General features: G+C 39.6%; 2 protein-coding genes across 13 annotated transcripts in view; one reads left to right on the forward strand and one right to left on the reverse strand.

Annotated features, from left to right (window-relative positions):
* Window positions 1-1,580: 1,580 nt before the first annotated feature.
* On the forward strand, window positions 1,581-21,298 carry p2rx1 (purinergic receptor P2X, ligand-gated ion channel, 1). Of its 10 annotated transcripts, none has more exons than XR_004567854.1 (14): window positions 1,581-1,887; window positions 5,450-5,594; window positions 12,410-12,481; window positions 12,779-12,848; window positions 14,445-14,532; window positions 14,688-14,768; window positions 15,372-15,513; window positions 15,699-15,844; window positions 16,393-16,483; window positions 16,563-16,628; window positions 17,515-17,610; window positions 17,944-18,063; window positions 20,281-20,325; window positions 20,805-21,298. XR_004567854.1 is itself a non-coding variant. In XM_034204108.1 (14 exons), the coding sequence occupies exons 1-14, from the start codon at window positions 1,751-1,753 to the stop codon at window positions 20,808-20,810; spliced, it is 1,275 nt and encodes a 424-aa protein (XP_034059999.1). In that variant the 5' UTR covers window positions 1,581-1,750; the 3' UTR covers window positions 20,811-21,298. The 10 variants fall into 10 exon arrangements, 6 of the variants coding, with proteins under 6 accessions (XP_034059999.1, XP_034060000.1, XP_034060003.1 ...); XR_004567855.1 differs by having other exon boundaries at window positions 20,281-20,316; XM_034204108.1 differs by lacking the exon at window positions 17,944-18,063 and adding an exon at window positions 20,062-20,151.
* Window positions 21,299-22,719: 1,421 nt separating this feature from the next.
* The window catches only part of camkk1a (calcium/calmodulin-dependent protein kinase kinase 1, alpha a), an 88,481-nt gene continuing 83,727 nt past the window's right edge, over window positions 22,720-27,473 (reverse strand). Inside the window, exons 16-17 of one of the 3 annotated variants that reach the window (XR_004567853.1) lie at window positions 26,364-27,463; window positions 22,720-25,257 (exon numbers count right to left, since the gene is read on the reverse strand). Coding sequence is in view for 2 of the 3 variants with exons in the window: in XM_034204106.1 (XP_034059997.1) it covers window positions 25,185-25,257; window positions 26,364-26,411 (121 nt within the window). In the remaining variant the exon portion in view is untranslated. The remainder of the gene's footprint in view (window positions 25,258-26,363; window positions 27,464-27,473) is intronic. The other 2 variants (XM_034204106.1, XM_034204107.1) reach the window with 2 other exon arrangements.

Below are 27,473 nucleotides of genomic sequence, written 5' to 3' on the forward strand. Positions count from 1 at the left end.
GTGAACAGATGTAACTTTGGTGATGCACTCCCATCAGCCTCAGCTGAATTGTGTGTAAAGTGCTGATTAACCAATGGGGATTTTCTGGTTCTGTCTCAGACATCTTGTTTATTTAAAGGGTCAACACTCAAAAAGATCCAAGCAGAGCTTTAAATACTTTTGAGGTTTTTGAGATAATGCCTCTGAGATTTATCAGCAATGTGAATACTTTGATTTGTGGTGCTCAGAGACACATTTCAACTGAGAATCATGGTCCAATTCTGAGGAGAATATTCACCTGACGGTATACAATTTCAATAAAAGATTCCGATATGACATTCACCTCCATTGTAGGTGTATGGAGGCATACATTGTATAGTCAAGGTGTCAAAACCTAAACAAAGCTGCAGCATACAAAGCCATTCAAATGAGCTGCACCTTTACCAGCTTTGATGCAACACTTTAATGCATCAATAATTATAATCAAAACATATAATATATATATTGTTCTGAAATCGGTCCATTTGCATATAAATATATTTTGATGCTAATATTTGCACTACTTGTCACAGAAGTAATCCTACACTCCGGTACTTCTACTTTACTTAAGATAAAAGATCTGAGTACTTCTCCCTCCTCTGGATATTATTAAGTTTGTCATACAGCCCCCCCCCTTTTTTTGCAATCCTTGCAAAATCCTTACAATCCTGCCAAATCCTTGCAATCCTACAAAATAACCATTTTGTGGCAATTCCCAGTAAATATTGTGTTTAGAATAGGATTTCACCAGATTGAGATGTGGCTTTGAGACATGTTTCTAAAATAAGATCTTCCATTTGTAAATCTCTGGAGATTACACACTGAAGAGAACTGAGGAAGAAAAACATTTTACAGATAGGAAACCTTTTCTGTGATATTTCAAGTTGTGCACACTGACATGGAATTTTATTATGATGCATTTGTGACTTCTTTCCCTCTGAGAACAAAGATAAGGAATGCAAAGCACCCACTCGCGGTAAATGAAAGGAGAGACATTTCTGAGAGGGGTGAGAAACCCAAAGTGTTCCCCTCACAAAATGATGGTAAAACATAAGAGGGCTTACTGTCTGGAAATGGTGGCATTTGAGAAGGCAAATAAGCTGAACTGTGTGTGTTTGTGTTGAGATTATGTCATGCAGGAAGAGTGTGTCAGTGTGAAGGATAAGGTTTGATTGCACAGAGAGAGAGAGAGAGAGAGAGAGAGAGAGAGAGAGAGAGAGAGAGGAGAGAGAGAGGAGAGAGAGAGAGAGAGAGAGAGAGAGAGAGAGAGAGAGAGAGAGAGAGAGAGAGAGGAGGATGTCCGGTGTGTGAGTGGCAGCTGTTGAGCTATTTATCAAGAAGTGGATTCCATTAATGTCTTTTCATTCACTTTGTGTGCTGCTTGTACAAACACAACAAAAGGCAATAAAAAAACCAGGAAATGCAGAATGTGAATGGGTTGATGTACAAATGTTACTGTAAACAGAGTGACCCTGTGCGGAGAGAGGGAAAGAGAGAAAGAGGGAGGGAGGAAGATCAGCATGGGAGGGAGGGAGGGAGGGAGGAAGTCCTACCGCTCCAGGACTTCTCATGAAGCACGTCAGACGTTACTTATGAGAAGAGGCAGAGGACCTTCGCCACCAGTGAAGCAGGGGTAACCAGGAGTGGAAGTGGAGAGTGGAGTGTTTGATATATGCAAGTGGGGTGTAGAGAGAGAGACCCTCCTCTCTGTGGGGTCAGCCGATGAGAGAAGATGAAGAACCAAATTACCAACGCCATCTCTGACTTCTTCTTTGAGTACGAGACCCCGCGCCAGGTGCTGGTGAGGAACAGGAGGGTGGGAGTGGTGTGCCGTATCATCCAGCTGGTGGTCCTGGCTTACATCATTGGGTAAGAGCAACACGTCCATCCCTTGTTACTGTAATGTTCAGAGGGGCACAGAGAACATTTGGAAGAATACAAAATGACAGATTGACACGGTTACATTTTTCTGCTTGTGAAGGACTTCTGATTTGCTACACATTAAGACTCTATTTGATCATATTTTGCTTCAGGGGCCTCCATCTGAATATATTTAGTTGTTAGATATAAAAATAACCGGATTTCTATAACTGTCAGTTATGGAAATAACCGTGGAAGTGAGACCTGTGACCATAACAATAGTCATTCTTATGACTCTCACCCACATTGGGATCACTTCTATAGTGATTTAACAACTGAAAAGGAACTATTCCCCATTTTTCCTGGGAACCTGGTCTAGATTGACATAACCTTGATGTCTTTATTTTGCTAAGGTGATCAAAAAGAAAGCACAACTGACTGTTGGAACTGTTAGAAATGCTTCATGACAAAAGGGACAAACACATGTGATCTTATCATCTGCATTTCTCAAGTTGAGACTTAAAATATAAGGCATGCTTGTTATACGAACACTATCTCCACACACTTGCTTAGACATGTCCTGGGAACAATTCTTCAGAAGGGATAGTCTGTTAGAAATTCCTTGATGTCCGTTTGTGCATGTTAGCGCCTGTGTACGAGTGTGTGTGTCTCATCACCTCTGAGCAGCAGAACCTGAGGAGCTGTGTGGGTGATGAACATGCTGAGGCATATGCTAACAAGCATCACAATCAATTGCTGCCCAAATCACTGCCAAACGGCTGATGACATTAAAAATGAGCAAAAATGTGATAGTGACAGACATATCCGAGAATGTCTTCTCTTGCTCCGGGGAAGGATTTTTTAAGGGTATGATAAACTGGTTGCTTTGGTCAACTATTATTCTTTGTGGTAATTTATTTTGTCATGGTGGTTTAATCTTGATATTCCTTAGAGTCAAGCCATTACAAGACATCTGAATGATCATTTTTGTTCATTTCAAACCATGAAAAATAGGGGTTAACTGTGAAATGGGATTTTAGTTTCTGCTATACTCTGAGATAAAGGATAAGGAATATCCACAGTGACATTCAAAAGGTCTTGTGTCCCATTTAGTATGAAGGTTCTCGGTGCATGACAGAGCTTCCTTTTTCTGCTGTCTTCCCACCTGTCATCCACCTTTTGGTGATGGGCATGACATTTGATGCAATAATAAAGCTGTTCAGATTTTTCTCTTCAGGATTTAGGCAGCAGGCTGACAGGTCAGAGCAGAAGCCATCATGTCTCTTTCGAATTTAACCTTAGACTTGCCTCAAATACATCTCTTATTGTACTTTTTATTATTTTAATTAAATAAATATTTACTTGTTGATACACTTATTTTATGTATATATTTGAGCACTTTATTATCTGCTTCATTCTCATATAAAATGTATGCACCTTTCTCCAGTTGGGAGCACTCATTAGACGGTGCTCTGCATACATCTCTCCCACATATTTTATTTTTAATAAACCAATTAAATATAAACCTCTTACAGCAGAAACCAAAGACTTATTCAACGGCAGCCTTAGAAAACCATAATTAATTCTTGTCTTGTCACTTTTAAGTTGACAAAAATGTCAATCTTTCTGTTTGCATTTCATTGTGATGATTTAGCTTGCCTTTTTTCTTTCTCATTTGTGTCTCACCAAATGAGCAGTAATCTCTGAGCCCTGGTGTGTTGGGAAGAGAAGCTCTCCGCACATAAAGGAGCTTCTCCTCGCCTCTCTGTCGGAACAGATACAGATCTCACTGAGACGGCTGTTTTGGAGGGCCATTCCACTTTTTCACGCTCATGGTTTCCTTTATTTCATTAATGTGCTCTATTTATTTTCCCCTTCTTTTTGAATGTAAACTCCGATTTACATAATTTGATTAGCCTAACTGATAGAAGTTGTGGCTTGAAGCTCATTGAGCAGACGGCACCCTATTTCTGTCTGCAGATGAAGGATGTTTCTGTTCGTCTCTAGCTGTAAGGTACTTTAATCGTCCAAGAAAAAATGAACTTGTGCTGCAATGCATGATGTCTTGTAGGCTTTCTGCTGGGGTGGTGATTGCTTTTCACACCCAACATAAAATAGCTCTGCAAGTGTGTGTGTGTGTGTGTGTGTGTGTGTGTGTGTGTGTGTGTGTGTGTGTGTGTGTGTGTGTGTGTGTGTGTGTGTGTGTGTGTGCAATGCATACAGTATCTTCCCAGTGCACACCAGCTGTTGCCCATATCTCCTGGCCAAACACACAGATAGAGGAGAAGCTTTGCTATGGAAAGATCAAAAAGTAATGCATAAGTACTGTGTCCAAGTGGGACCAATCAAATCTGGGATATTTAGCATCTGGCTTTAAACCAGGATCAACGGTGGATCCCACATTCTTTTTTGGATTTTCTTAGATTCTTAGCTCAAGTAAAATAAAAACAATGTGGCAAGTTTAAAGTCCTGCATTCCAAATCTAAGTATGAGAAAATGTCTGTATTTAAAGCAAAGGTCATAGTTCTAAATAGAAATGTCCACTGATATTGTATTTGTATTATATTAAAGGTTGAATAATTAATCCACTTTGGGCCTCAGATAGTTATTTAAATGAAACCATATGAGAAGTTTCTGAAGGAAATGTCTCTTTGGTGTAACTACTTACAACCCATTCATACATCTGAAACAGCACAAGGGGCCCCAACTGGCAACAAGCCAGATATGTTAGCAACAGCTCTTGAGCAATGCATTGTAAATCATAATCTTAATATATATCTTCCAAATAAACGTAGCGGCACAAAAAGTAAAGTGCCCTCTGTACTGTTCTTCGATTGAAATAATTCGGCCTCTGTAAGTGACAAATACATACTTATTTAACCCAGACTAGGAATTTTTCGCTAAATAATCACGTAACATACTAAACTATGGTCATATACTGTACGTTTTGTGATGTTTACCGCATGCTGAAGTATAGGAATAATTAGCAAATAAAAAAATTACGGCCAGCAGCCTAAAAAAACAACATTCGAGTTGGACAAATGGAGCGATATGGTGGATAGTTGGCCTCTGTTTGCACTGATAAACAGGCAAGTTGCCCTTTTAATATAACACTAGGATTACTAATATAAATACAATCTGTGGATCTGTTCAATTAACTGGAAACATTTAATAATTCATAACAAATGAACAGTCAACACTGCATGTCTACTAAACCACGTATCTGATTTACCTACTAGACCTGCTTTCACTTTCCTAACAGACTCCAACCCTTTCATGATGCATTTTTGACCTATTTTAAAACATGAAGAGCTGTTATTTGAAATGTGTGTTCTCTGTAATTCAATATGTCAGTGGTGGTAAATTGACAACCTTTAAACGACCACCATGACATAGCACAACCACAGTGACTTGCACATGTATCCCTGTGAGGAATGCTGCTGGCATGTGGGATTGCAGTGCAGAATGTCAACATCAGCACTATATGTCCTTGCCTGTGGGGATGCATGTTTAGCAAGTGTAAAATGGGAATCTGTTGGAACTGACATCATGCTTTCTGTGTCTCGTACAGGTGGGTGTTCATCTACGAAAAAGGCTACCAGTCCACAGACATAGCAGTGGGCTCCGTATTCACCAAAATGAAAGGAGTGGGCTACACCAGCATAAACGGGTCAGAGAGAGTCTGGGATGTGGCCGACTACGTCTTTCCCTCTCAGGTTGGTGACTGGTTGGCTGAAGACCTTCACACATGCAGGAACATCTAAATGTGTGCTCATCACATGACTCCTAATTGGTCCACAATTCGTTTTCCAAGTCACAGATGTCATAAAGTCACAGATGTCATAAAGTCAACATGTACAGTCCATAACAACTGTCAAAGTGAATACACATCAGGCTGAGTCAGAACACTTCGTCAAAAAGCGGTCCCGCTTTTAAAAACATCGGGGTTGACTAGAATGGATGCAAGATCCGTTCGAATAGGATAACGTGCAAACAGATTTTCAGAAGTTACTAATGGTTTGTACATTTTAACTGGATGCTATCTTTTTTTGTCAACATTAAGGTGTCTGTGTGCTTTCAAAGTGCATGCTGTAAAAAACTAAGCCATCAACTCCACAAAGAGGGACTCTAGTCAAATATACTGTATGTATATTTGTTGACCTTGAATGGCGCTGTGTCCTGTTATCTGTGGGAAATACATAAAGAGACACTGTGAAGATCGTCATGTTTGCTTTGAGGTCTGGGTGTTGGCCCATTTGTCAGTTCAGTGTGGTTTTAGCACACGGTTTAGTATGATAAACCAGACCAATATAATGAAAAGGCCACTTAGGTTGAGAGTCTCACACTTTGATCAGGTAGAGCAAATATTACTTCTTATTTATTCTGAAAAGTAAATATTCACCTATATCTTGTGTATCTTGTATCGTGTTTGTACAGCGACCTTGAGAGCTTTGAAAGGCGCCTATATAAAATAAATGCATTATTATTATTATTATTACCTATCATATATCACTTGCATACATGCTTTCCTTTGATTTAATTTGAGAGAAACTTCATGATTTAGGCCTTACCTTATGTTCTGTTTATGACGAAAAACATAAAAGGTAAACGGCACCAACGCAGCATAACCTTTGAGAGGATCTAGCATCTTGTCTCCTGCCAAACATTATCAATGATTCCACTTCACATCAAGAAAATTCCCATGGACATAAAAGTTCTTAATAATGGTCAGATTGTATATCAATATGCAGATAAATATTCACTTTTCTTTTCTGACAGTTAGATGAGACGATCGGCTAGATATGAAGCTAAAGCCAGTAGCTGGTTAGCTTAGATTAGCACGTTCACTAGAGTAAACACGTGAACTCTGGATAATGTCTCGAAAATTAGAAGGGCTCTCACTTCCTGCTTTGGTATAGGTCAGGGGTGCCCAACCAGTCGATCGCGATCGGGAGATTCCCAGTCGATCGCGAGATGTGTCTAAAAATAGAACAACAATATTCTGTTTTATCGTTAATGTCCTGTAACATAATCTTCCTGTGCCAGAATAATGCACTTGAACGCATCAAAGCTTTGTGATTGGCCGGCGTGACCCCATGTGTCGGGGCGTGGCTGGTGAGCAGTGGACTAGTTCGCTAACGTTGTCCGTGTCAACAGGAGTGACAGTCCGCACACACACAAGACCGCAATTATGGCAGAAGCAAAACATATATAATTTTCACTCCGAGTGGGAGGATGATTATTTTTGTATCTATTCCAATTCAAAGTCCATCTGTCTCATCTGCAATGTGAGCGTGGCTTTATCGCAAGCTAAAAGCAATTGGTTTTGATAAACTATCGGTGAGCTGGATGCAATCCTACCTGGAGGGGAGAGAACAGATGGTGGAGGTAAACGGTACTCTGCTGCCCCCCCCCCCCCTCCCCCTCCCAGTGAGCTGTGGTGTTCCACAAGGAAGCATATTAGGTCCGTTACTGTTCCTAATTTATGTAAATGACATGTCATCAGCATGTGACTGCAACTTGTTCCTGTTCGCGGACGACTCAGCCCTGCTGGTCTCTGACAGGAACAGATTGCAGGTTGAAAAAACCCTCAGCTCCGAGCTCGGCAGAATCTGCACCTGGCTCGCCGATAATAAATTATCATTACACCTGGGTAAAACAGAGTCCATTCTCTTTGGTTCGAAACATAATCTCAGCAAATCCGACGACTTCTCAGTTGCAGTGGGTGACATTATTGTCACAAGTAAGAAGGAAATTACATACCTAGGATCTATTCTTGAGGCAAACCTCTCCTGTGACAAAATGGCATCCAATGTAATAAAAAAAGTCAATCAAAGAACTAGATTCCTATACCGGATCTCCTCTCTGGTAAACAAAAACACCCTGAAAACTCTGGCAGGAGCACTCATTCAAGGGTACTATGACTATGCTTGCACGTCATGGTACCATAGCACCTCCAAGGCGCTAAAAATAAAACTTCAAACATCGCAAAATAAACTGGTCAGACTACTGCTTGACCTTTCATCTAGAACCCACCTCACCTCTGCCCACTTTGACAACCTAGGATGGCTTAGAGTAGACGACAGAGTACAGCTACTTGCAATGGGCCTGGTCTACAAGATCCACTACACCTCTATGGTACCCATGTATAGTGCTGCGTACCTGGACTCACATTCAGGTTCAGGTCCGGACTCAAGTCCAGAGGTATAAGTCCGGACCTGAACCCATGGCTTGTGTCATGTTGTGTGAGTAACTAAAGTGAACTTATTGTGAGCTAATTATCAATTGAAAATTAACTCATAATCAACTCAAATTCAAACTCATCAGGTTTATTGTGCTCCCTTCCAACTTGTGTCTACATTTCTCTACAAAGTACAAATGTTAAAAAAACACTTTTTGCCACTTAGTCTACAAATGACTTATGACAGCAACTACAGTGAACTACTACAAAGTTCAAACGTTTATTTCATTTACCAAACTAAAGTAACCAAACAGTCCCTGAGATGACTGAGCCTAAATCCCTAAAACGTTGCTGAAAGGTAGAGTGTAGAGTAGACTATACGCATTACACTGTTACACACATACAGTATAGGCTACACTGTAGTGACTGTACAGTCAGAGTGTACTGTACTGTCTGTACACCATGTATTTTCTACAACTCTACATGTGTACATTATACAGTAAATATTACTACATACATAGTGATGTACATACATACTGTTAGAAATTCAAATCAATGTTGATATGGCGTAATTTGGAATTAAATACACTATTTAATTTAAATCAGTTTTATTCTGAAAAAAACGGAAGTTCACACTATTAACTTAATACTTTTATTCTGAAAATTCTTCACTTCCGGTTAGCATTAGCATGTGGCGAAATGCTACATTTTCAAACCGTGAATCGAAGGTGAAATGACATGTGATGTTGTACACTGAGCACAATGGGATTAGAACTCATTTATTGACGTTGAATAACGTTTATCAGGGAATGTTTAAATAACCACAGACACCAGAATATACGTAAGTGCTAGTTTTTTTGCGAGTCCAAGTACCGGTTCCCGACGTTCCGGTTTTAACCGGACTTGGACCGAAACTTTTTACAAGTCCAGTACCGGTTCGGCGTACCGGTACGCAGCACTACCAGGGGCGGACTGGGACTAAAATTCAGCCCTGGAAACTGACCCAGTCCGGCCACATGAAATGTCAAATGTTAGAAATCCGCTGTTTATTATTTAAAGTTTTACGTCCGATTCGCTCCTTTTTTCATCTCAGTACACAGCTCCAGTTTGGGCATTAGCCTGTCATCAGATTTCATTTTTTGTTGCTGCTGTAGCGGAAGTTTAGTAAAATTATTTTTGATGAAATACTCCACCCTCCATAATTGCACTTGCTTCAGTTGCTTGCTACTTTTTAAGGGCAGTGATGACAGTTACAGTACGAACTGAAGTTGATGCGATTTGGTTGGATTGTGAGGCATGACGTGAGCCTCATCTGATTGGTCAATCCCTCCATTTTTTTTCACCAAGGGAAGCCAATTTCGGCTGGCCTCCTCTCACAACAGAGAGTGCAATCTACTGTTTCACCATAACATCTAGAGGGGCGCTGTTTCACTCTTTGTAAAATACTCAATGAGAATGGGGGAGAGACGGGCCGGCAGAATAATTACCGAAACTAAACAAAGTGTTTTTATTTATTTATTAAAATTATAACTACAATCCTAAATTCAGGGGAAGCCTGGCATCCCTTGGCCTCCAGGAGAAAACGCCACTGAGTTCAAGGGATAATTCTCACCCACCTCTTGCTCTTGCCCTGCACTTGTATACGTGCCAGTTGAGCTGGTTCTTCCAGCAGCTCAACTCTGTCCCTCATCATGAACGCAGGAGGCTGGCTGTATATCTGAACTCGCGCCCTCATCATTCTCTTCATCATCTTGCACTTGTTCTAAGCTGCTGCTGCTGATAGTGCTTGTAGCAGCGCTGCTGCCAAAAAGGTATGTCAATTTGCCACATTTATATACTTCACCTGCGAGTGACTTCATCTTTTTTTCTCTTGCCTTCTCGGCCCCACCTTTTTCTTTTCGTTTTCTTTGATTTTTAACCATGTTTTTTCATTCTCCCTGTCTGCCGTGGCGTCTAATCCCTTCTCTTCATGTGGCCGGTCTTTTTTCTTCTTCGTGTGTGATTATTTGACATAAAAACCACACAACTGCATTAGCGGCCGCTGTCGCCCTCTGTCGGCTGTCAGCGCAATTTAAATGATGACGTTAAACCTTTTTTTTTTTAAAGTGCCGGCCGTCAACGCCGCTTGACGACCGGCCGTTCTGTGGTTCTCCAGATTCTACAGATGGCCAGTCCGCCCCTGAGCACTACCCATGTACATGTCAAAATTCTTCCCAAAGGTCAAGGAATACCATGATCATAACACCAGAGGGAGCTCCACAAATCATGTGAAACCCAGATTTGGCACAAAAAAGGGGGAATACACGTTTCGCAATTATGCCACATCAAGGTGGAACGCTCTTCCCACAACTGTAAAGGAAAGTAAAACTATACTTACCTTCAAAACCTCTCTTAAAGAGCACCTTCGGGGGAGAGCATTGCAAAACTGGCCCCGGTAATGGTACAAATCTCAATCTGTCGTTCAATGGACAGCGTCCCCCCCCCCCATCTATGTATATACTCGCATTTTAGACTCTGTTACTAACTGTATATCTGTAGACTTGGTATGTCTTAAATGTCCGGTTAGGATGTATTAGAACGAAATCTAAAATGAAAATTGTAAACAAGCAATCTGTATGTAAAAAAACCACCTGTATGTAAATTGTAAATAAGCCATCTGTATGTCCAATATGTCTTATATGTCTTAAATGACATGATGAATTGGAAATGGGGGACCCTGATGTAAACAAGACGAAAGTCTTTCTCTGGTCTGCATCCCCTTAACAATTGTATGTTTTGAGCTGTACTGTACTGTACCCAATATACAAGCTGTTAATACACTTTTCAATCAATCAATCAAATCGAAGAAGGGTCATTTCGGAGCGGCATTTCAAAACAGTGCACAAACGCTAGGAGACGGAATTCCCTCCTAATTCTGCCCTACGCTCCAAAAGGGGAGGGTCCTGAAAGGACAGCTAAATGCACAGCAGTCCATTTTCACCAGGCCCAACAACAAGAGCAAGGCTGCTACCAGAGCATCTTATCGTGTCAGTCACGTTCTTGCGAAACACATGAAGTCTTTCAAAGACGGCGAAGTTGTGAAAGAAGCTTTCCTGGAGGCTGCCGATGCGTAATAAAATAACAGTTTCAACAGGTTTTTGATATGATAAAAACTCAAGTTAGATACCGTTATTAATCAGCTGTAAGTTTGAGTTTGTTTGAACTTATTCATTATAATTATTGTACAAAATGGTATAAGAATGCAAACTTAAATTGATTATAGTCTATTATCAATTCAGGTTAAGAAACTAGTGTTGCTTGCATCCTATTTTAAAGGCATTTCTTTTTATACTCTACTAAAATGCAACAAAAAAAGGGTTTGATTCTATTAATTTTGTCTTTTGTATTGCACTGTTGCAACAGATTCCTGTGTAGCTTCAGATCTGAGTTGTCTTATGAGTAAGCCTAATTTATACTTTTGTAGCAACACTATTTTTATATAATGGCAAAGAAAGGGTTCAGAGTCTTTTCTTTTTTCCCTGTGTCATATTTGGCAGGGTTGTGTAACCCTTATTGTAACATAAGGGTTACACAACCCTTGTGTAACTTCAGTTAAATACTTGTATGTGTGTAGATTAGAAAGAGGTAAGATAAAGGATCTGCAGTATTTTATGGAGTATTAATTGTACAAAGGTCAGTTTTATACAAGTAGAAGTGTGTATTTACCTGGTAGTAGGCTGTCAGTAATGGCTACGCCTCTCTATTTGGACTGGTAGATCTCAGCAGACTGGCAACTTTAAAAGTAGCTCTCGGTTCAAAAAAGTTTGGGCACCCCTGGTATAGGTTGTCAAATGTGCATGAAGCCAACATTTTTCTCCACTTTTTTTTCTAAAAGCATCTTAAAGTTCACAAATTAATATGTTATTCCTATTTCATACAGTCAGGCCTCTACGATTCCAGCGATTCTCTTGGGCAATGACTATTAGAGCAAATGAACCCACTGTGAACCACAAACATGTCATTTTTACTAAACTTTGAACAGAGTAAACAATCTAAACATCACAAAGGAATTGAGTTAGTTGAGAAGATTGGTACCGCTCTCATATCTAGAGTGGTAACAAGCAAAAAAGGGTATTTTATTAAATGTCCATTCAGTCCTGTCCAGAGAACTGACTATTTGGTATGTAAAAGTGATGGTTTCAAGGTGTTTTACTTGTTATCTCAGCAGCAAGGGATTCATGTTTGACAGGCTGTTTACAATAACATGTTGCCTAACAACTACTGCATGCTTTATAATGGCATTTAACGGTATGTATATATAAATGAGATTTAAAAAGCAACATATTAACTAATTCAATTATTTAACCTCAGGGAGATGCATCTTTTGTGGTGATGACAAACTACATCATAACTGAAGGTCAGCAGATGGGAAAGTGTCCAGAGGTACGTCAAAAAACCTCCCTCCCCCTTTTTTCTTCTTCGTCCCTTCTTTTCCTTCTGACTTAAACATTTCCATAAATAGTCAGACTTAACAGAAACTGCATCATTCCAAGACTGTTTCTGTGAGTGGGTAGTAATTGTGTAGCTGTAGCAAAATGCCTTGTTTAACTTAATCCCCTCAAGATGACATCAAAAGCGTTTTTCTGTGTGCTGTAAAACTGTATTTAGATATTCATGTTGTTGACATCCACATTCCACAGTCGTGTCCACACACTGACCCCACTCTCTTGTTTGTAACAGCTCCACGGAAAGCACAACTGCAGCTCAAACGCCGACTGTGAAGGAGGGAGTTTCAAACGTACGGGACATGGTAAATCCTGACGGCCTGACAGTGTGTGGCGTCAGCAGTCCTCACTGAACGTCTGTCCATCTGAGGGCAAACTCAGATCAGCCTTGGCTTTCTGTTATTTTGTCTTTTTTGCTAGGGATGAAAGCCCTTCTAGAAAACGTAATCTTCTTAACAGTATAGTTTGGAGTTTTTGAAATGTCTGAGGTGTCAGATTATTACCAACAGCAGATGGCATTCGGCAACCCCAGTTTGGAGAAGCAGACAGAAGTAGTGGTTAGTTTGTTTGTGTTATTATGTGACATTTTTTGTTTTAAGGTCTGTTTCTTATTTATCAAAGTCATACGATAACACAAACACATTTTGTGATCAAGGCAAGGGTTGACTACCATCATATGTGGTCTAAGAGGTATGTCCTAGTTTCCTCATTCCAGTTAAAGTTGGCCTTTTTTTTAGGTGTCTAAACTACATTTGCTACATTTGAAAACGCCATACACTATAGGTGATACTCTGACTATAGATAGGAACCTTTAACATCCCTAATTAAAACAATCCAAACTATCACTTTCAAGCAAGTGAAAGGACCCAGAAGCATGGAAGAAGTAAGAGAAACCTGTAAGGCTATTGGAGAGGTGTATTTGCATAATGGGTTGTGGCTCTTGAGGACTGCTAATTGATGGGATCACACACCAAACTTCAGTGTCGCTGCTTAGATAAACATTTAGCTGTAATCCAAACAATACCTTGGCAAGCAAATAGAAAAAATAACAGTTTTGAATCAACAACCTCAGTCTTAGCAACTAAACACATAGCGTGTGCAAGTAAAAACCTATCCTTAAGCAATTAGAAACACACGGTATAAATATATATATTGAATAAAAACACACAGGTGCCACTATAACTACTGTTCATATGAGCCGACACAGTCATAGGCACACAGAGACATTGAAAACAAATAACCATTCAGACAAGCTTTTTAATAGGTCCTAACATACACAGTATTGTGGGCAAGTTCAAAGAGCAGTTACATACATTTATTGTCCTCCATCTGCCTTGGGGATAAACTCGGAGCCTTTCATGGCCTGTGTGCCCAACGTCAACTTTAATAAAACCATTGTTAGCCAAGGCTTTAGATCTGTCTCTTTCAGACTGGTCAAATTCACCTCGAGGTGCCAGTATCTCTTCAGAGGTGGCCTACTGTCTCTATGCTTGTAGACAAGTAAACAGCGAGGGCGCGCCTTTAGCTAAACATAATGGTTTGCTCCAGTGAAAAGTCCAGTGAAGTGAAGCTGAGCAAAAAGCGTGCTGGAGAACTGTCGGTGAACTCATCCAGCACATGATGATGATACCAACAAAGTGAATCACACGCAGAGAAATTCGAGGGTAGGATCAGGAAGAGATAAAGGAAACAGCTTCTTCAGCGCTTGCTTTGCTTCTCTTTTATATCTTGCTTGCTGCTGTTGATGCTAATTTGAGATAAGAGGATACAAGTGGAAGCAGAGCAAGTTTGCTTTTATGTTAAAGTCTATACGTTTTTCTTTTTCCACCGCTGCTTGAAACACTTGCTCCAGATTTTAGTTTTGTGTCTAATGCTGAACTCTAGTGTGTTTTTGTTTCAAGGGCAAATGACTGGTGAATGTGTGGACGAGACCAAGACCTGTCAGGTTTTAGCCTGGTGTCCTGTCGAGGATGATCTCGTCATACCTGAGTATGTGACAACACTCAATAATTCATACTGATAATGAAACGTAATTAATGAAGTGGATCACTTCATTATCTGCACATGAGAAATATCAAATGTGGTGATTTCTGCACCTCAACATGCTGGATTTACTCTTTTATTTTCTCTTTATTCCCCTGTAGTCCTCCTATGCTGATGTCTGCTGAGAACTACACGCTGTTCATCAAAAATTCAGTCACTTTCCCCTTATTTGGCGTCTCAAGGTGATGGACATAATTAATATATTGTGAAGTTTGGCTTTGCAGATGCTTACATTTTTTCCCCAAATGTAGACCATTACTTATGTTCGCAATCCTAAACCAAGTAATAACATTTTTTGTTTCAAATAAAGGCATTCACAATCTTCATGGCATTATGAAGATTGTAGGATCCTGTGTTTTTACTCATAATAGGAGCTAAAAGTCTGGATTTTCGGTTTTTACTTAACTAATTTTGACTTTTCTATTTTTAGTATCCCCCTCACAAGTCCCTACACTTTGAAAAATACTCACATATCGCTAGAGTACCCCTTTAAGTGTGAGAGCTTGCCTTACCAGAGGTTTTAACAGCATGCAAGCAATATAATAACCCTATTTGCCTATTATAGGCCTATATGCTTGAGGAGAATGAATATTAAGAAATCCACTTCAGTTAACTCTGGATGATATTTAAGGATAGGCGATGGTTTGGTGCTTTTAATTGTGTCAAGACAATTTAAGAGTGACTTCATCTATAATATGCGATAACCAAATTTGAGGTTATTATGCTTCAAAGCACATTAAAATAGCTCTATGTATAACTATGTCTCTTAACAATTGTGCTTTCAGGAGTAACCTGGTGGAGGGCATTGATGCTGGATACATCAGAAAATGCCTTTATCATCCAGAAAATGCTCCACTGTGTCCCATATTCAGACTGGGAGACATAGTTAAACTGTCTGGCTTCAATTTCGAAACAATAGCCACAGTGGTAAGTAAGCTGATCTTTACTTAACACTGAATGGAAATAAATGATTTGTCAGGTGGAGAAAGGCAGATGTTCTCTTCATCTATAGTCACTGCTGCACATGGATTGTCTTTTGGTGCTTTGTTTCTATAGTTGCTGGTGTTATAATGGAGCCTTGTGTTTTGACTTATGTGCTTGTCTTCTCCCAGGGAGGGGCTATTGGTGTTGTGGTGGACTGGACATGCAACTTCGATGTGGCTGTAACACACTGTAAACCAAAGTACACCTTCCACGGTCTGTACGGAAACCCCGCTGAGACAGACAAAGTCAGAGCTTCAGTGGGCTACAATTTCAGGTGTGAATATACTTCACTGAATAAACACAGACTTGAGTTTTTGTTTGACACTGACGAAGCAGGCCCTTCTTGTGATATGATGGATTCATTTAGGCAAATATGCATATTTGCTTTCTTGCAGAGATTCCTAAACTGATTGATACCATTTTCATGTTTGTGCGCTATGAAGCTAGCGCCAGCAGCCAGTTAGCTTAGCATTAAGTCTGGAAAAAGGGTTGAAAGTTCTACACGTACACATAAAGAGTTGTTAGTGAGTGAAGATGTGCTCAAAAGTGGACTGTTACCTTTGGACAGAGCTAGGCTAACTGTTTCCCTCTGTTTATTGTTTTATGCTAAGCTAACTAGTGTAGCCCTGTATAAAACTGACATGGTGAGTGGTATTAATCTCTTTCCCTATTTCTCCGCACGAATGATAATAGCCTATGTGTATTTCCCAAAATATAGAAGTGTTGAAGTCACTGTCTCTGAATTAACTGCATGAAAAAAATCAAAAAGACTGCCAATGCAGAAGTCTATTTTTATTTCATTTAATATTTACATTTGTGTAGGTATGCTCAGCATTATATGGAGGACAGAATTCCGAAGAGAACTCTCTTCAAAGTGTTTGGGATCAGGTTCGATATCATTGTGCAATCATTGGTGAGTAATACATTTAAATCTTTTTAATTCGATTTTTTCAAAGGGAATGTTTATATCACCTGCACTCTGTTCTTCACAGGCAAGAAAGTTTGATATCATCCCAACCTTAACAGCTATAGGCTCTGGAGTGGGCATCTTTGGAGTGGTAAGTTGTACACTAACTCAGTGGTTCCCAACCTGGGGAGCGCCCCCCCCCCCCTGCGCCAAAGATCGCAGGGGGTGCGCCAGGCCTCAGATGATTTGAGGCCAAATGTCATATTTAGACTTTTTTTTTTTTTTTACATATAATTGTAAGGCAATATATGATTGTCAGTAAAAGCCTTGTCTCTACATTACAATAAAATATAAAAAATAATTGATTAATTCATTTGAATAAAAATTCAAGTTAGTATTAAAGGCATAAAAAGACAGAAATGTATAATTCTTTCTTTAATATAAATGTTTCTTCTGCCCATAAAGTGTCCAAACCAGGCTTGTCTGGATAAGCGCATTTTTAAAACATAGTCATTGTCCATGCCGGTTTCAGTTGGATTATTTGTCACAGTTGCTCCTCCATTTTGTAGATTATTTACGACTTTTGAATCCACATAAACACATCGGCAAAATCCGGCTTACTTTGAGCATGTGTTTTAAACAGTTTAATCCCTTTGTGAATTGTTTCCACTTGCGCCGTCCTTTAATTTCTTCATACAGCGGGAATCCAAATAAATTAATCCTGAGTCCAATAACCATCACTCCAATAGTGCTCCTTAATTACGCTTTCATCCTCCTTTAACAAAATACTTCACATTCATCCAGTTTGTGACAGTAGTTGTAGCATTTGAGACTTTTAAACTTTAATTACTGCTGTCGCGCGTCCCCCCCTAGTGTGTGTGTGTGGGTGTGGGGGGGGGGGGGCGCAACTTCCAACAGGAGTCATTTCGGGGGGCTCTTGGGAAAAAAGGTTGGGAACCACTGCACTAACTAACCAATCATTATTTATCATCTTTGTCATAATTCACATAATAACTATAATATTTCTGATTTTACAGGCAACCGTAGTATGTGACTTGGTGCTGCTGTATTTGCTACCAAAAAGAGCATTTTACAAGAACATGAAATTCAAATACACAGACACACATGCACAGGTAAACCCCATGACGCATGCAAAGTGATCATGTGATGTGAACTCAGTTTGAACACAGGATGGCAGCAGAGAGGCCTTTAACAGAGGTTTCTCCCATTTTTTCCCTTTAAACTGTGGGTTTTCTCTGGAAGTTTTTCCTTTTACGATGTGAGGGTCTAAGGATAGAGGGTGTCGTTTTTCTCATACTGATATTCTGAACAATCTGTGCTGTTGTATTTGCTGTAAAGTGTCTCTGGCTATTTTTATTATATGTACAGCACTTTGGCTCGACCAAAAATCGTTTATAAATGTGCTATATAAATAAAACTTGATTTGATTTGAACAATCCTAACAGTCTCTAGGTCAGGGGTGCCCAACCTGTTTTGAACCGAGAACTACTTTTAAAGTTGCCAGTCTGCCGAGATCTAGCAGTCCAAATAGAGAGGCGTAGCCATTACTGACAGCCTACTACCAGGTAAATACACACTTCTACTTCGTATAAAACTGACCTTTGTACGATTAATACTCCATAAAATACTGCAGATCCTTTATCTTACCTCTTTCTAATCTACACACATACAAGTATTTAACTGAAGTTACACAACAGTGTTGTTGATACAGAGTTGGAGTTTATTCACACGTCACATACTACAAGTGGGTAATGTTTTCAAGAAACATTGAACAGTGCTGCCACATATGACACAGGAAAAAAGAAAATACTCTGAACCCTTTCTTTGCCATTATATACAAATAGTGTTGCTACAAAAGTATAAATTAGGCTTACTAATAAGACAACTCAGATCTGAAGCTACACAGGAAGCTGCTGCCAAAGTGCAAAATTAATAGAATCAAACCCTTTTTTGTAGCATTTTAGTAGATTATAAAAAGAAATGCTTTTAAAATAAGATGCAAGCAACACTAGTTTCTTAACCTGAATTGATAATAGACTATAATCAATTTAAACAGAACAGATCTTAATGTTTGCATTCTTATACCATTTTGTACAATAATTATAATGAATAAGTTCAAACAAACTAAAACGTACAGCTGATTAATAACGGTATCTAACTTGAGTTTTTATTATATCAAAAAACCTGTTGAAATGCTACTGTTATTTTTACTGTCCCCATAAAGCGCGTCGGCAGCCTCCAGGAATGCTTCTTTCACAACTTCGCCGTCTTTGAAAGACTTGATAAGAACGTGACTGACACGATAAGATGCTATGGTAGCAGCCTTGCTCTTGTTGTTGGGCCTGGTGAAAATGGACTGCTGTGCATTTAGCTGTCCTTTCAGGTCCCTCCCCTTTTGGGAGCGTAGGGCAGAATTAGGAGGGAATTCCGTCTCCTAGCGTTTGTGCACTGTTTTGAAATGCCGCTCCTAAATTACCCTTCTTCGATAAAGCCACGCTCGCATTGCAGATGAGACAGATGGACTTTGAATTGGAATAGATACAAAAATAATCATCCTCCCACTCGGAGTGAAAATTATATATTTTGGGCTTTTTTGCTTCTGCCGTAATTACGGTCTTGTGTGTGTGCGGACTGTCACTCCTGTTGAGTGTTGACCTATGGTGTTGACACCTTTATATATACAGTCTATGGTTGACACGGACAACGTCAGCGAACTAGTGCCCACTGCCCACCAGCCACGCCCCGACACATGGGGTCACGCCGGCCAATTACAAAGCTTTGATGCGTTCAAGTGCATTATTCTGGCACAGGAAGATTATGTTACAGGACATTAACGATAAAACAGAATGTTGTTGTTCGATTTTTAGACACATCTCGCGATCGACTGGGAATCTCCCCGCGATCGACCGGTCGATCGCGATCGACTGGTTGGGACACCCCTGCTCTAGGTAGACACAGAACAGTAATTTTCTTTATCTGAATATATTTTGGATGAAGTTCAGTTATTGTGAAGGAATAATAAACATCACAACTATATACCCAACGCAGAAGAAGAAACCTTCTGTCTAGACTAGAGGAATCATTAACCCACAAAATGATCATTTGTAGGCTATATCAATTACTCACCACGTCTTGAAGAAATCTTTGATGATCTTGAATGCATGCACTGTAAACAAAAAATCCGGAAACAGAGAAAAGTCTTGATCAATAAAAGTTTACACGGATAGCCAATAAAACCCTTTTTCACAACTCTTTCAGTTTAATCCAAGTCTTATTCATCCAGTTTAATGCCCACTACTTCACAAACAACTATAATATACGTTTGCTTTGAAGGCCTTTTTAGAGATTGTCATGGCTAAATTATTGATGTACAAATGATCATTTTAAATGTGAAGAACTGTGTTTATATTATACATTCTATGGTTTATACCCATAACATTCAGAGTAGGGCAGCTTGAAACAGCATAGCCATTTTATCTGATTGAAGATGAAATCTTTCTCCAATCCCTTTCCAGACAATTTCCCTCTTTAACTGAAACAGGCAGAACATTTCTTATTTACAGCAGGACAGCGAGTGGCTTGGTTTAGAAACAAGTGACTGTTGCCCCTTTGACGCAAATGCAAGACAAGGCCAAGGCACTGGCCAGACTGACGTGAGTGTGTGTGTTAACATTTAGACAGTAAACGAGATCATTTTTCATGTAGTCTATCATGTGACGATGAGGGGAATCCATTTATTGTTTTTCTGAGATCTCTAAATGGAGTTTACTTTTAATCTACAGGACCCTGACTCAGAGGCAGGTAGCACAGAGACTGAGGTACCTAAAGTAAGATATTAAAGAATTTCTTAAAATCTATCTGTACGGAAGAACAGAGGCAAGGTGACTTTATTATCGTTTGTGAGCAATGCTGTCCAACACCTTCATATGTCCTACAAGAGAATAACTCTAGTGTGACACAAAAAACAGCAGTTCAAATCAAGTGGTTGAACTTTCAATATCCTTTGTATCATGCAGTTGGTCTTCATTACAACTATTAAAACGGCCTAAAAAAGCCTATCCCAATATGTTACAAGGGAAAGAAAGAAAATGTTTGCCTTTTACAAATAATTGGAGGACTTGCAGGCTTAAAAAAAGCATATATACGGAGGAGATATCTCGTACGTAGGAGATCAAATTAGGTCAATGTTGGTGTTGGCCAACACTGCAGGCAACAGCAATTCAAATTTACATTGCCTCTCTGGACTTCCGTATACATGCAATGTTCCTGTGATGGCTAAAATTGTAATTTTCTGCTATTCCTGTAGAAGTGACCTGGGAGCAAACTTTTAAGGTGGGACTTTGAAGGATAACTGAACTGGGACCCTGACGGACAACAAACATGGACTTGGGATTAGAAAAGGACACAGTGCAAAGCCATTGTTCCATGTGCACTCTATTTATTCAGCAGGATCTTCTACCAACAATATCTTCCTTCTCTTACAACCACCCTGAATTACTATGACTCTCGCTGTTGTATGTAGAGCTTTAGTGCAGCTCAGATGTATGTGTACTTTTTTCAGGTGTAGCTCGGTTTGCTTTTGTTTTCACTCTGGGTGTAACCTTCACATCCTCCATATTTGTGCAGGTAAAAGAAAACTTCCTGGCTACCTAAGTGCTTCTGTATGTACACAAATCATCCATAACTCATCCATGAGTGTCAAAGCCAATTATGCACACATGACGTGCAGACGTGCCACTATCGGACTGATTTATCACCGTGTGCACCTTGTGATTGATATTTCAATAAATGTGAACAGGAGTTTTTTTCTGTCTCATTGCAAACAGCACAACAGGCAACATGTGTAAATAACTCAGAATGTATTTTTTATTGTCTCTGATTATGTCTGGGCTTCCAAAAAGCATGCAAAAAATAGCTTCTTCATATATATTGGTACATATTTACATTGCATTTCATAGGGATGTGCCATGCTTCTGTTTTTGAATTTGTAACGAGCCAGAGTACATTCAGAAAAAATGCACGAGACAACACGAGACGGCAGGCACCTTCAGGAAAAACATCAGGACAGTCACATGAAATACAGAGCAGCCGTATAAATCCTCCCCAACTGAACATTATGTACACTCTCCCACACTCCTCCTTTGGATACAATGACCTGAAATCATGAGGAATTATTCCTGTGACTCACTCTCAGTGCTGCAATTGCACCCATTGATTTTTCTTCACCAACACTGAACTTAAGAGGGTGCACAATCCTCCAGTAACACAATTTAAAATGTGTATTTAATAAGTATCTGCATCAAAAATAAAACATTTGTGCTACATTTGAGAACATCCCCTATGCCTTGTAGTATTAAGGCTTTCTCCAAGGATGAAATGTGCAGCATTGAAAGAGTCATACAGGTGACGATTAAATGATGGCCATTTAATTATACAATTTTTAGAACACATTTTCTCTATGTTACTTCTTGTCCAATTGTATGGAGATAAGATCAGCATCTTTCCAACACTCTGCAATCAAAGTCATATTTATAAACAGCACAACAGGTAAGAGGGAAAATTGGTTGTTGAGTTTTAGCTTTGGGTTAATTATCTCTTTAAACATAACCTTTGCAGAGCTCATAATTCATATAAACAGCTGTTGAATAAGGGTAGCAGTTTGGTTCTATGGCTGGAGGCTTAATGTTCAATCTTTAAGGGCAGTTAGTGATCATCCCTCACTGTGTCTCTGGGGATATTGGACATAAAGCTGCTATCTCCAGCTGCTCATATAATGGGGATGACAGTGGTGTAGTATTCTTCATCATTACAGCAGTAAACTCCACAAGTCCCTAGCTGCGGTTACACAACATTCACAATTCCTGTCTCTATGTGGACATGCAGATGTTGTCACTGCAGCTGTTACAGCGTTCTTTTGAAACAGACAGGAGAATAAATTACAGAAAAGATAAATTGAATAATATTTAGTTTCATTTATAAAAGACATTTCCAAAAACAAGGAGCAATGCTGTAACATGCAGATTGATATCAAAAGCACGGGAGACTTTGAGAACATACACAGTTAATATGGTCTTTTACAGGTGAACCACAGTTTTTTTCCTCCATCATAAATTGTACAATTTTGAATAGCTGGCAGGCACCAGTATTTTTAAGATGCTTTCTGTAAGTGAAAATGTGCAAATATTTAAATATAACCAGTACTTTCGTTTTTTCAACAATGTCAACAATGCAGTCTGTCAGTACAAACACACAAATGTAAAGCTGGCGACACCAAGAGACTTAAAGAAAACCTCAAAAGAATGTTGTAAGTTATAAACCGTCACCTTAAGACATACAAATGTAATATTTTTGGTTCAAACAGTCCTTCATTGAAGGTTAACTGCAAAAGGATCTCAGGGCCTCCTTAACCTGTCCTCTGGAAACATGAAATAAAAAAAGCCCTCATGTCAATCAGCATTTACAACATTCAACACGTATACTTTTTTTACGGAACAATTAAATAAAAATATATAAAGCTTTACATTCCCAAGAACCCATGGTCTTTGTGCATTACTTTCCTGACAGTGTGAGCATACATCTCTAAACACAGAGGCTCAATGTGTGCAACACTTTCTACCAACCCCTCTCTGCTCTCTGTGCTTTAGTATGCATCCTTTACTGCGGATACTGAGGGCAAGTTTAATAAAGGAAATGCAAAACGCTGCACTTCCCCCGACCCACCCCCGTTTATAATCAGCCACACTGGGGACGGCACTGAAGTGGATGCAGTGTGTTGTTGTTGGCAGTCTGGGTCTAATCGTGACATTGAAATGCTCTTTTCACTGCGGTTCAAGTGCTCAGAGCACTCTGCCAGACAAGCACGCTCTCTTTCACAGACCCAGGCCAGAGCAGAATGGAGTTGTACAAACATTATCTGAAGGAGAGCTACGGAGGAGGAAGAGATCTATCGTTGATTTGAGACAGCGTAGACACTGCAGACCACAGATTTGACTTATTTTGAAGTTTGGCAATCATGCTTAATGGCAAACAAAGGACTTCAATCACACAAATAAATGATATTTCATATGCCACCAATTGCCAACGCAGCTCGACACACATATGGCTAGTTTGATCTTCAACATGTTATCCAGGAAATCTAGTTAGGGACCTTGCAAAAATCGCTGAGATCTTTTATTCGCACAACCCTTTCCAGCATTAATTACCATTTAATTTGGACCCTAGCTCTGACTTCTCAATAATTCTATTTGATGTAACCTAATTTAAATGTAATCAATTATGTTATAAAATATGTTTAAATAATATCTCTGTGTTTAAGGAAAAATTCTTTCCACAATAAATGGAATTAATAATTTCAAAAAGTGTGGCAACAAAAAGGCTGACATTTTATGACATCTACAATTGTTTAACACATTTGTGTTACTATGCATAAGAAAGTAAAGGAGATTATGACTTTTTGTTGATAACATTTTTCACAGCTCAGCACAGTTTTATGATCTGCTGTGACTTTGAGAGCCATGTGCAAGGGAATACTGAATTATTAATGTGGGACATTAGAAAAATAAAAAGACCCTTCTCCTTTTCTCCAAAACATTCAGACTAACCATTCCTCAGCTAAAAGGAAACATAAAAACCCTGCCACTTCTGACCTCTCCTTCAGTAATAATTTGTGCACAGTCCCTTAGCCTGAATAATTCAATTTCTTCTGTAAGAGCGCACATTGATGTTTAACTTGGACAATACGATTATGCATGCCTTCATACAAGCTCTGAATCCAATAATGGGATTTTTAAAAAGGGAAATTACAGTCTGTTCTGACTCACCATCAAACAACAAACAACACTTCCAAGTGCTCCGACCTCTGTCGCCATGACTTCACATTGGATCAAACAGTACATCAGGATATGGAAGGAAAGAGACGGTGCAGGAGAACAATTATCAGACACGAAGGAGTTTAAAAGGAAGCGCGAAATGATTTCTAACAGAAAAGGTTTCAAATAACACAGCGACCAAAGTAACTTTTAAATGTGTTGGAGCATAGCCAAGTCACTGGCCTTTCTGTGCGATCACCCGTAGGCAGCTGACTTCCTGTCAGAGGAATCCAACAAGGTGGGCCCTTGAAGGCAGCACAGGAAGGATTCCATCACCCAGCTCAAAAATAAAAGCTACCGATGGCATAAAAACAAGAAAAGGGCTGTGAGACAACACATTGATGATACCTCAAGACATCTATGTACAATATCAGAAAGAAAACAATCCTGTAGTTCAATGAAGAGACAATCTAATGCCATTTACATGCTGTGAGGATTATTCTCCTTGTCAGGCTGGCTATAGACAGTGTGACGATGACGCATTAACTCTTCATCCATGCAGACGTGTTTTGACAGTTTTTTCCCCCACATCAGCTGGTAATGATGCAGAGTTCCCCCTATCGGTTCACTGATGCCAGTCACAACAGGAAGTGGGAGAGCAGTTAAGACAAGCGACATTGAAGAACAAACTAAATGCCCAGTCTCCACATTGTAGAAGGGCAGATCAGGAAGAAAAAGGAATAAGCTAAATCAAAAGCAAGCCCGAGCAAACAAGTCTGAATGCGAACTAGAGTCAATCAGCAGATTAAAGTGGAGAGTACGCCGGTGAACAAGCAGAGGGATGTATGTTGGGATGGAGTTTAAGACTGTTGAGAGACTCAAGAGGAGGGCTCGTCTTCATGCAGGTCCTCTAGCTCTCCTTCTCTGGGTCCATCTCCCGTGCTGCCCTTTCTGAAGGAGGAAAAACAAGAGCAGTTAATATGAGGAGCTTTACAGATCTAAATGATTGGACTATTAAAGGATAGTTTGGTCCGAAGCGGGGTTTCATGAGGTACATATCCACTGTTAGTGTTTAACCTATGGTAGATGTCAGTTTGGAGAAGAGGACAGGAGTTACCGAGCTGAAACTAAGCAATGAACTGCTGTGGACAGTTGCAACAAAACATATTCTAGCCACCTAAAGAAATACTGTTTAAACTATTACAATCAGTGTTTTAAGGACATTTTTACCACTTTACCTTTATCGTCAGAAAGCCCCTTTGACCGGTAACTTAAGCAATACTATTTCCAAAGATACGAGACTCCATTGAAAACAGCAATCATTTTACCTCAAAAAAATGGTGGTTGCTGATCAATAGGTGCATCAATCAATTTGTAAGTATTAGTGTGTAACTAGGTGAGTCTGATCTAACCGGTGAAAGCAACAACGCCACAGTCACCTTAACAACTTTTCTGAACCAGGCATGGATAGACCTTACAATCCTGTAAAGTCAAATTACTGGTTTTGTCAATGGAGTCTGGTGGCTTTGAAGAGAGCAGGGATTAGAGCTACAGTTCCCCACTGGAAAGGGCTGTCTGAAAGGAAGGCAGGGCAGTGAAAATATTCAAAACAAAGCTTACACCTTAAATTGATTATGATTGTATTAGCTGTAGAATACATGTTTTGCTGCAGCCAGAGCACTACATAGCTTTATGTTAGTGCTGACACTCCTGTCCATTTCTCCAAGCTGACAAAGTAAGCCAACCACCATCCACTGTAAGTAAAACCCTAAATATGGACCTCATACAACCCCACTTCATAAATTCCAAGCTAAGCCTTTAACCCTGTGCTTTATCTTTCCAAATGCAGCAAAAATCCCGTTTTTTGTCACATGATGAATGGTAAAGACACGATGTAACAAATGACAGCAGCAGGGAGATGAAAAACTCTCTGAGATGACAGCTGGGGAAGGAAGCTCCATCACTTCTCATGATGAATGGAGGAGTCTAAGATGATGATGGGCGTACAGGCTGGTGGATGGGGGACAGACAGCGTGTCAAACTGCAGAGAGTGTTACCTGAGGGAGGGGTGCATTTTTAAAGGGGGCCGGAAGGGCCACGAGTCCCTGCAACAGTGGGAGAAAAGATGGGAGAGTCACAGTTCAGAGGGCAAAGGTCACCTCAGAGGTTCTAAGGCGTGGTCAACCTTAAGTTGCTTCTTTTTCATTTTATACCAATTTAAAATAAATATATTGGGACTCAACTGCTTTGTTATTTTCTCTTTCACTTTATTTTGGAACCAATTGAAGTTTTATGGGCTGAACATTAGATGAGTTTTTAAGGTCAAGTGTCTTTTTAGTCTCTCAGAGGCTGACCATGTTGTTGTTTATGGTCCATTATGATCACATTAATGTCTCAAAATGAAAGTGCTCAGGAAAGTAAAATAGGTGATGAAGTTAAATTGAGAAATCCAAAATACACATAGTTCTCCAAGTAATTTAGTTTTTTGCATTTTTTATTTCCCCTTAATTCCCAATTTAGTATCAGATAATCTCTTTCTTTGCATATATAAACTTAAAATGTTCCCAAATATATATTTATAGGCAATTTTCTCCGAACTTCCCCGTTTGCCATTACCATGAATATTCTGAAGATTTTAACAAAAAGGCTCTTTCATGGACCATTGAAAGCCTGATTTATATCACATATTATCTATATATAGGGGGAAATGTATGTTTTGCTGGGTAAGATATATCTTAAATTCCCTTTGTAAAAGAATCGACACAACATTAATTTTCAACCTGGCGTCATCCAGAGTTCAATTTACTCTTGTGGAAAGAGTGCAAATTATAAAAATGAAATACTGCATCATTTGCATATTTAAGGAAAGCATTTCGGAAAGGGGAGGGTTTATGGTGATAAAGATTTTCAACTGTAGTGCCCACGTTTAATCAACAATCCATGGTGACAATGTGTATGGATCAGAAACTGTGAGCTGATGTACAGACTATATTTTTTGTTCACGCTGCTGTGATCTTTAGATGTACAAAGCTTTGTCGTCTCCTTTTCTCCAGCAGAGGGCAGTATTGTTCAAAACTCCCTCCACGTCCTCTGGAAGCACCTTCACCTGAGAAGGCAGCTCTCTGACTGCCTGGAGCGGAACAGGGGCAACCTTGGCCTAGTTAGGG

Source organism: Gymnodraco acuticeps, unplaced genomic scaffold, assembly GCF_902827175.1.
Source record: "Gymnodraco acuticeps unplaced genomic scaffold, fGymAcu1.1, whole genome shotgun sequence".
NCBI classification, from domain to species: domain Eukaryota; kingdom Metazoa; phylum Chordata; class Actinopteri; order Perciformes; family Bathydraconidae; genus Gymnodraco; species Gymnodraco acuticeps.

What these genes read in the sequence shown, in the direction of transcription:
- p2rx1 (XM_034204108.1), top strand. Translation starts at nt 1,751, where the DNA reads ATGAAGAACCAAATTACCAACGCCATCTCTGACTTCTTCTTTGAGTAC. An exon ending in ACTACGTCTTTCCCTCTCAG is followed by an intron (nt 5,595 to 12,409) that starts GTTGGTGACTGG and finishes ATTTAACCTCAG; the next exon opens with GGAGATGCATCTTTTGTGGT. An exon ending in AGATGGGAAAGTGTCCAGAG is followed by an intron (nt 12,482 to 12,778) that starts GTACGTCAAAAA and finishes TGTTTGTAACAG; the next exon opens with CTCCACGGAAAGCACAACTG.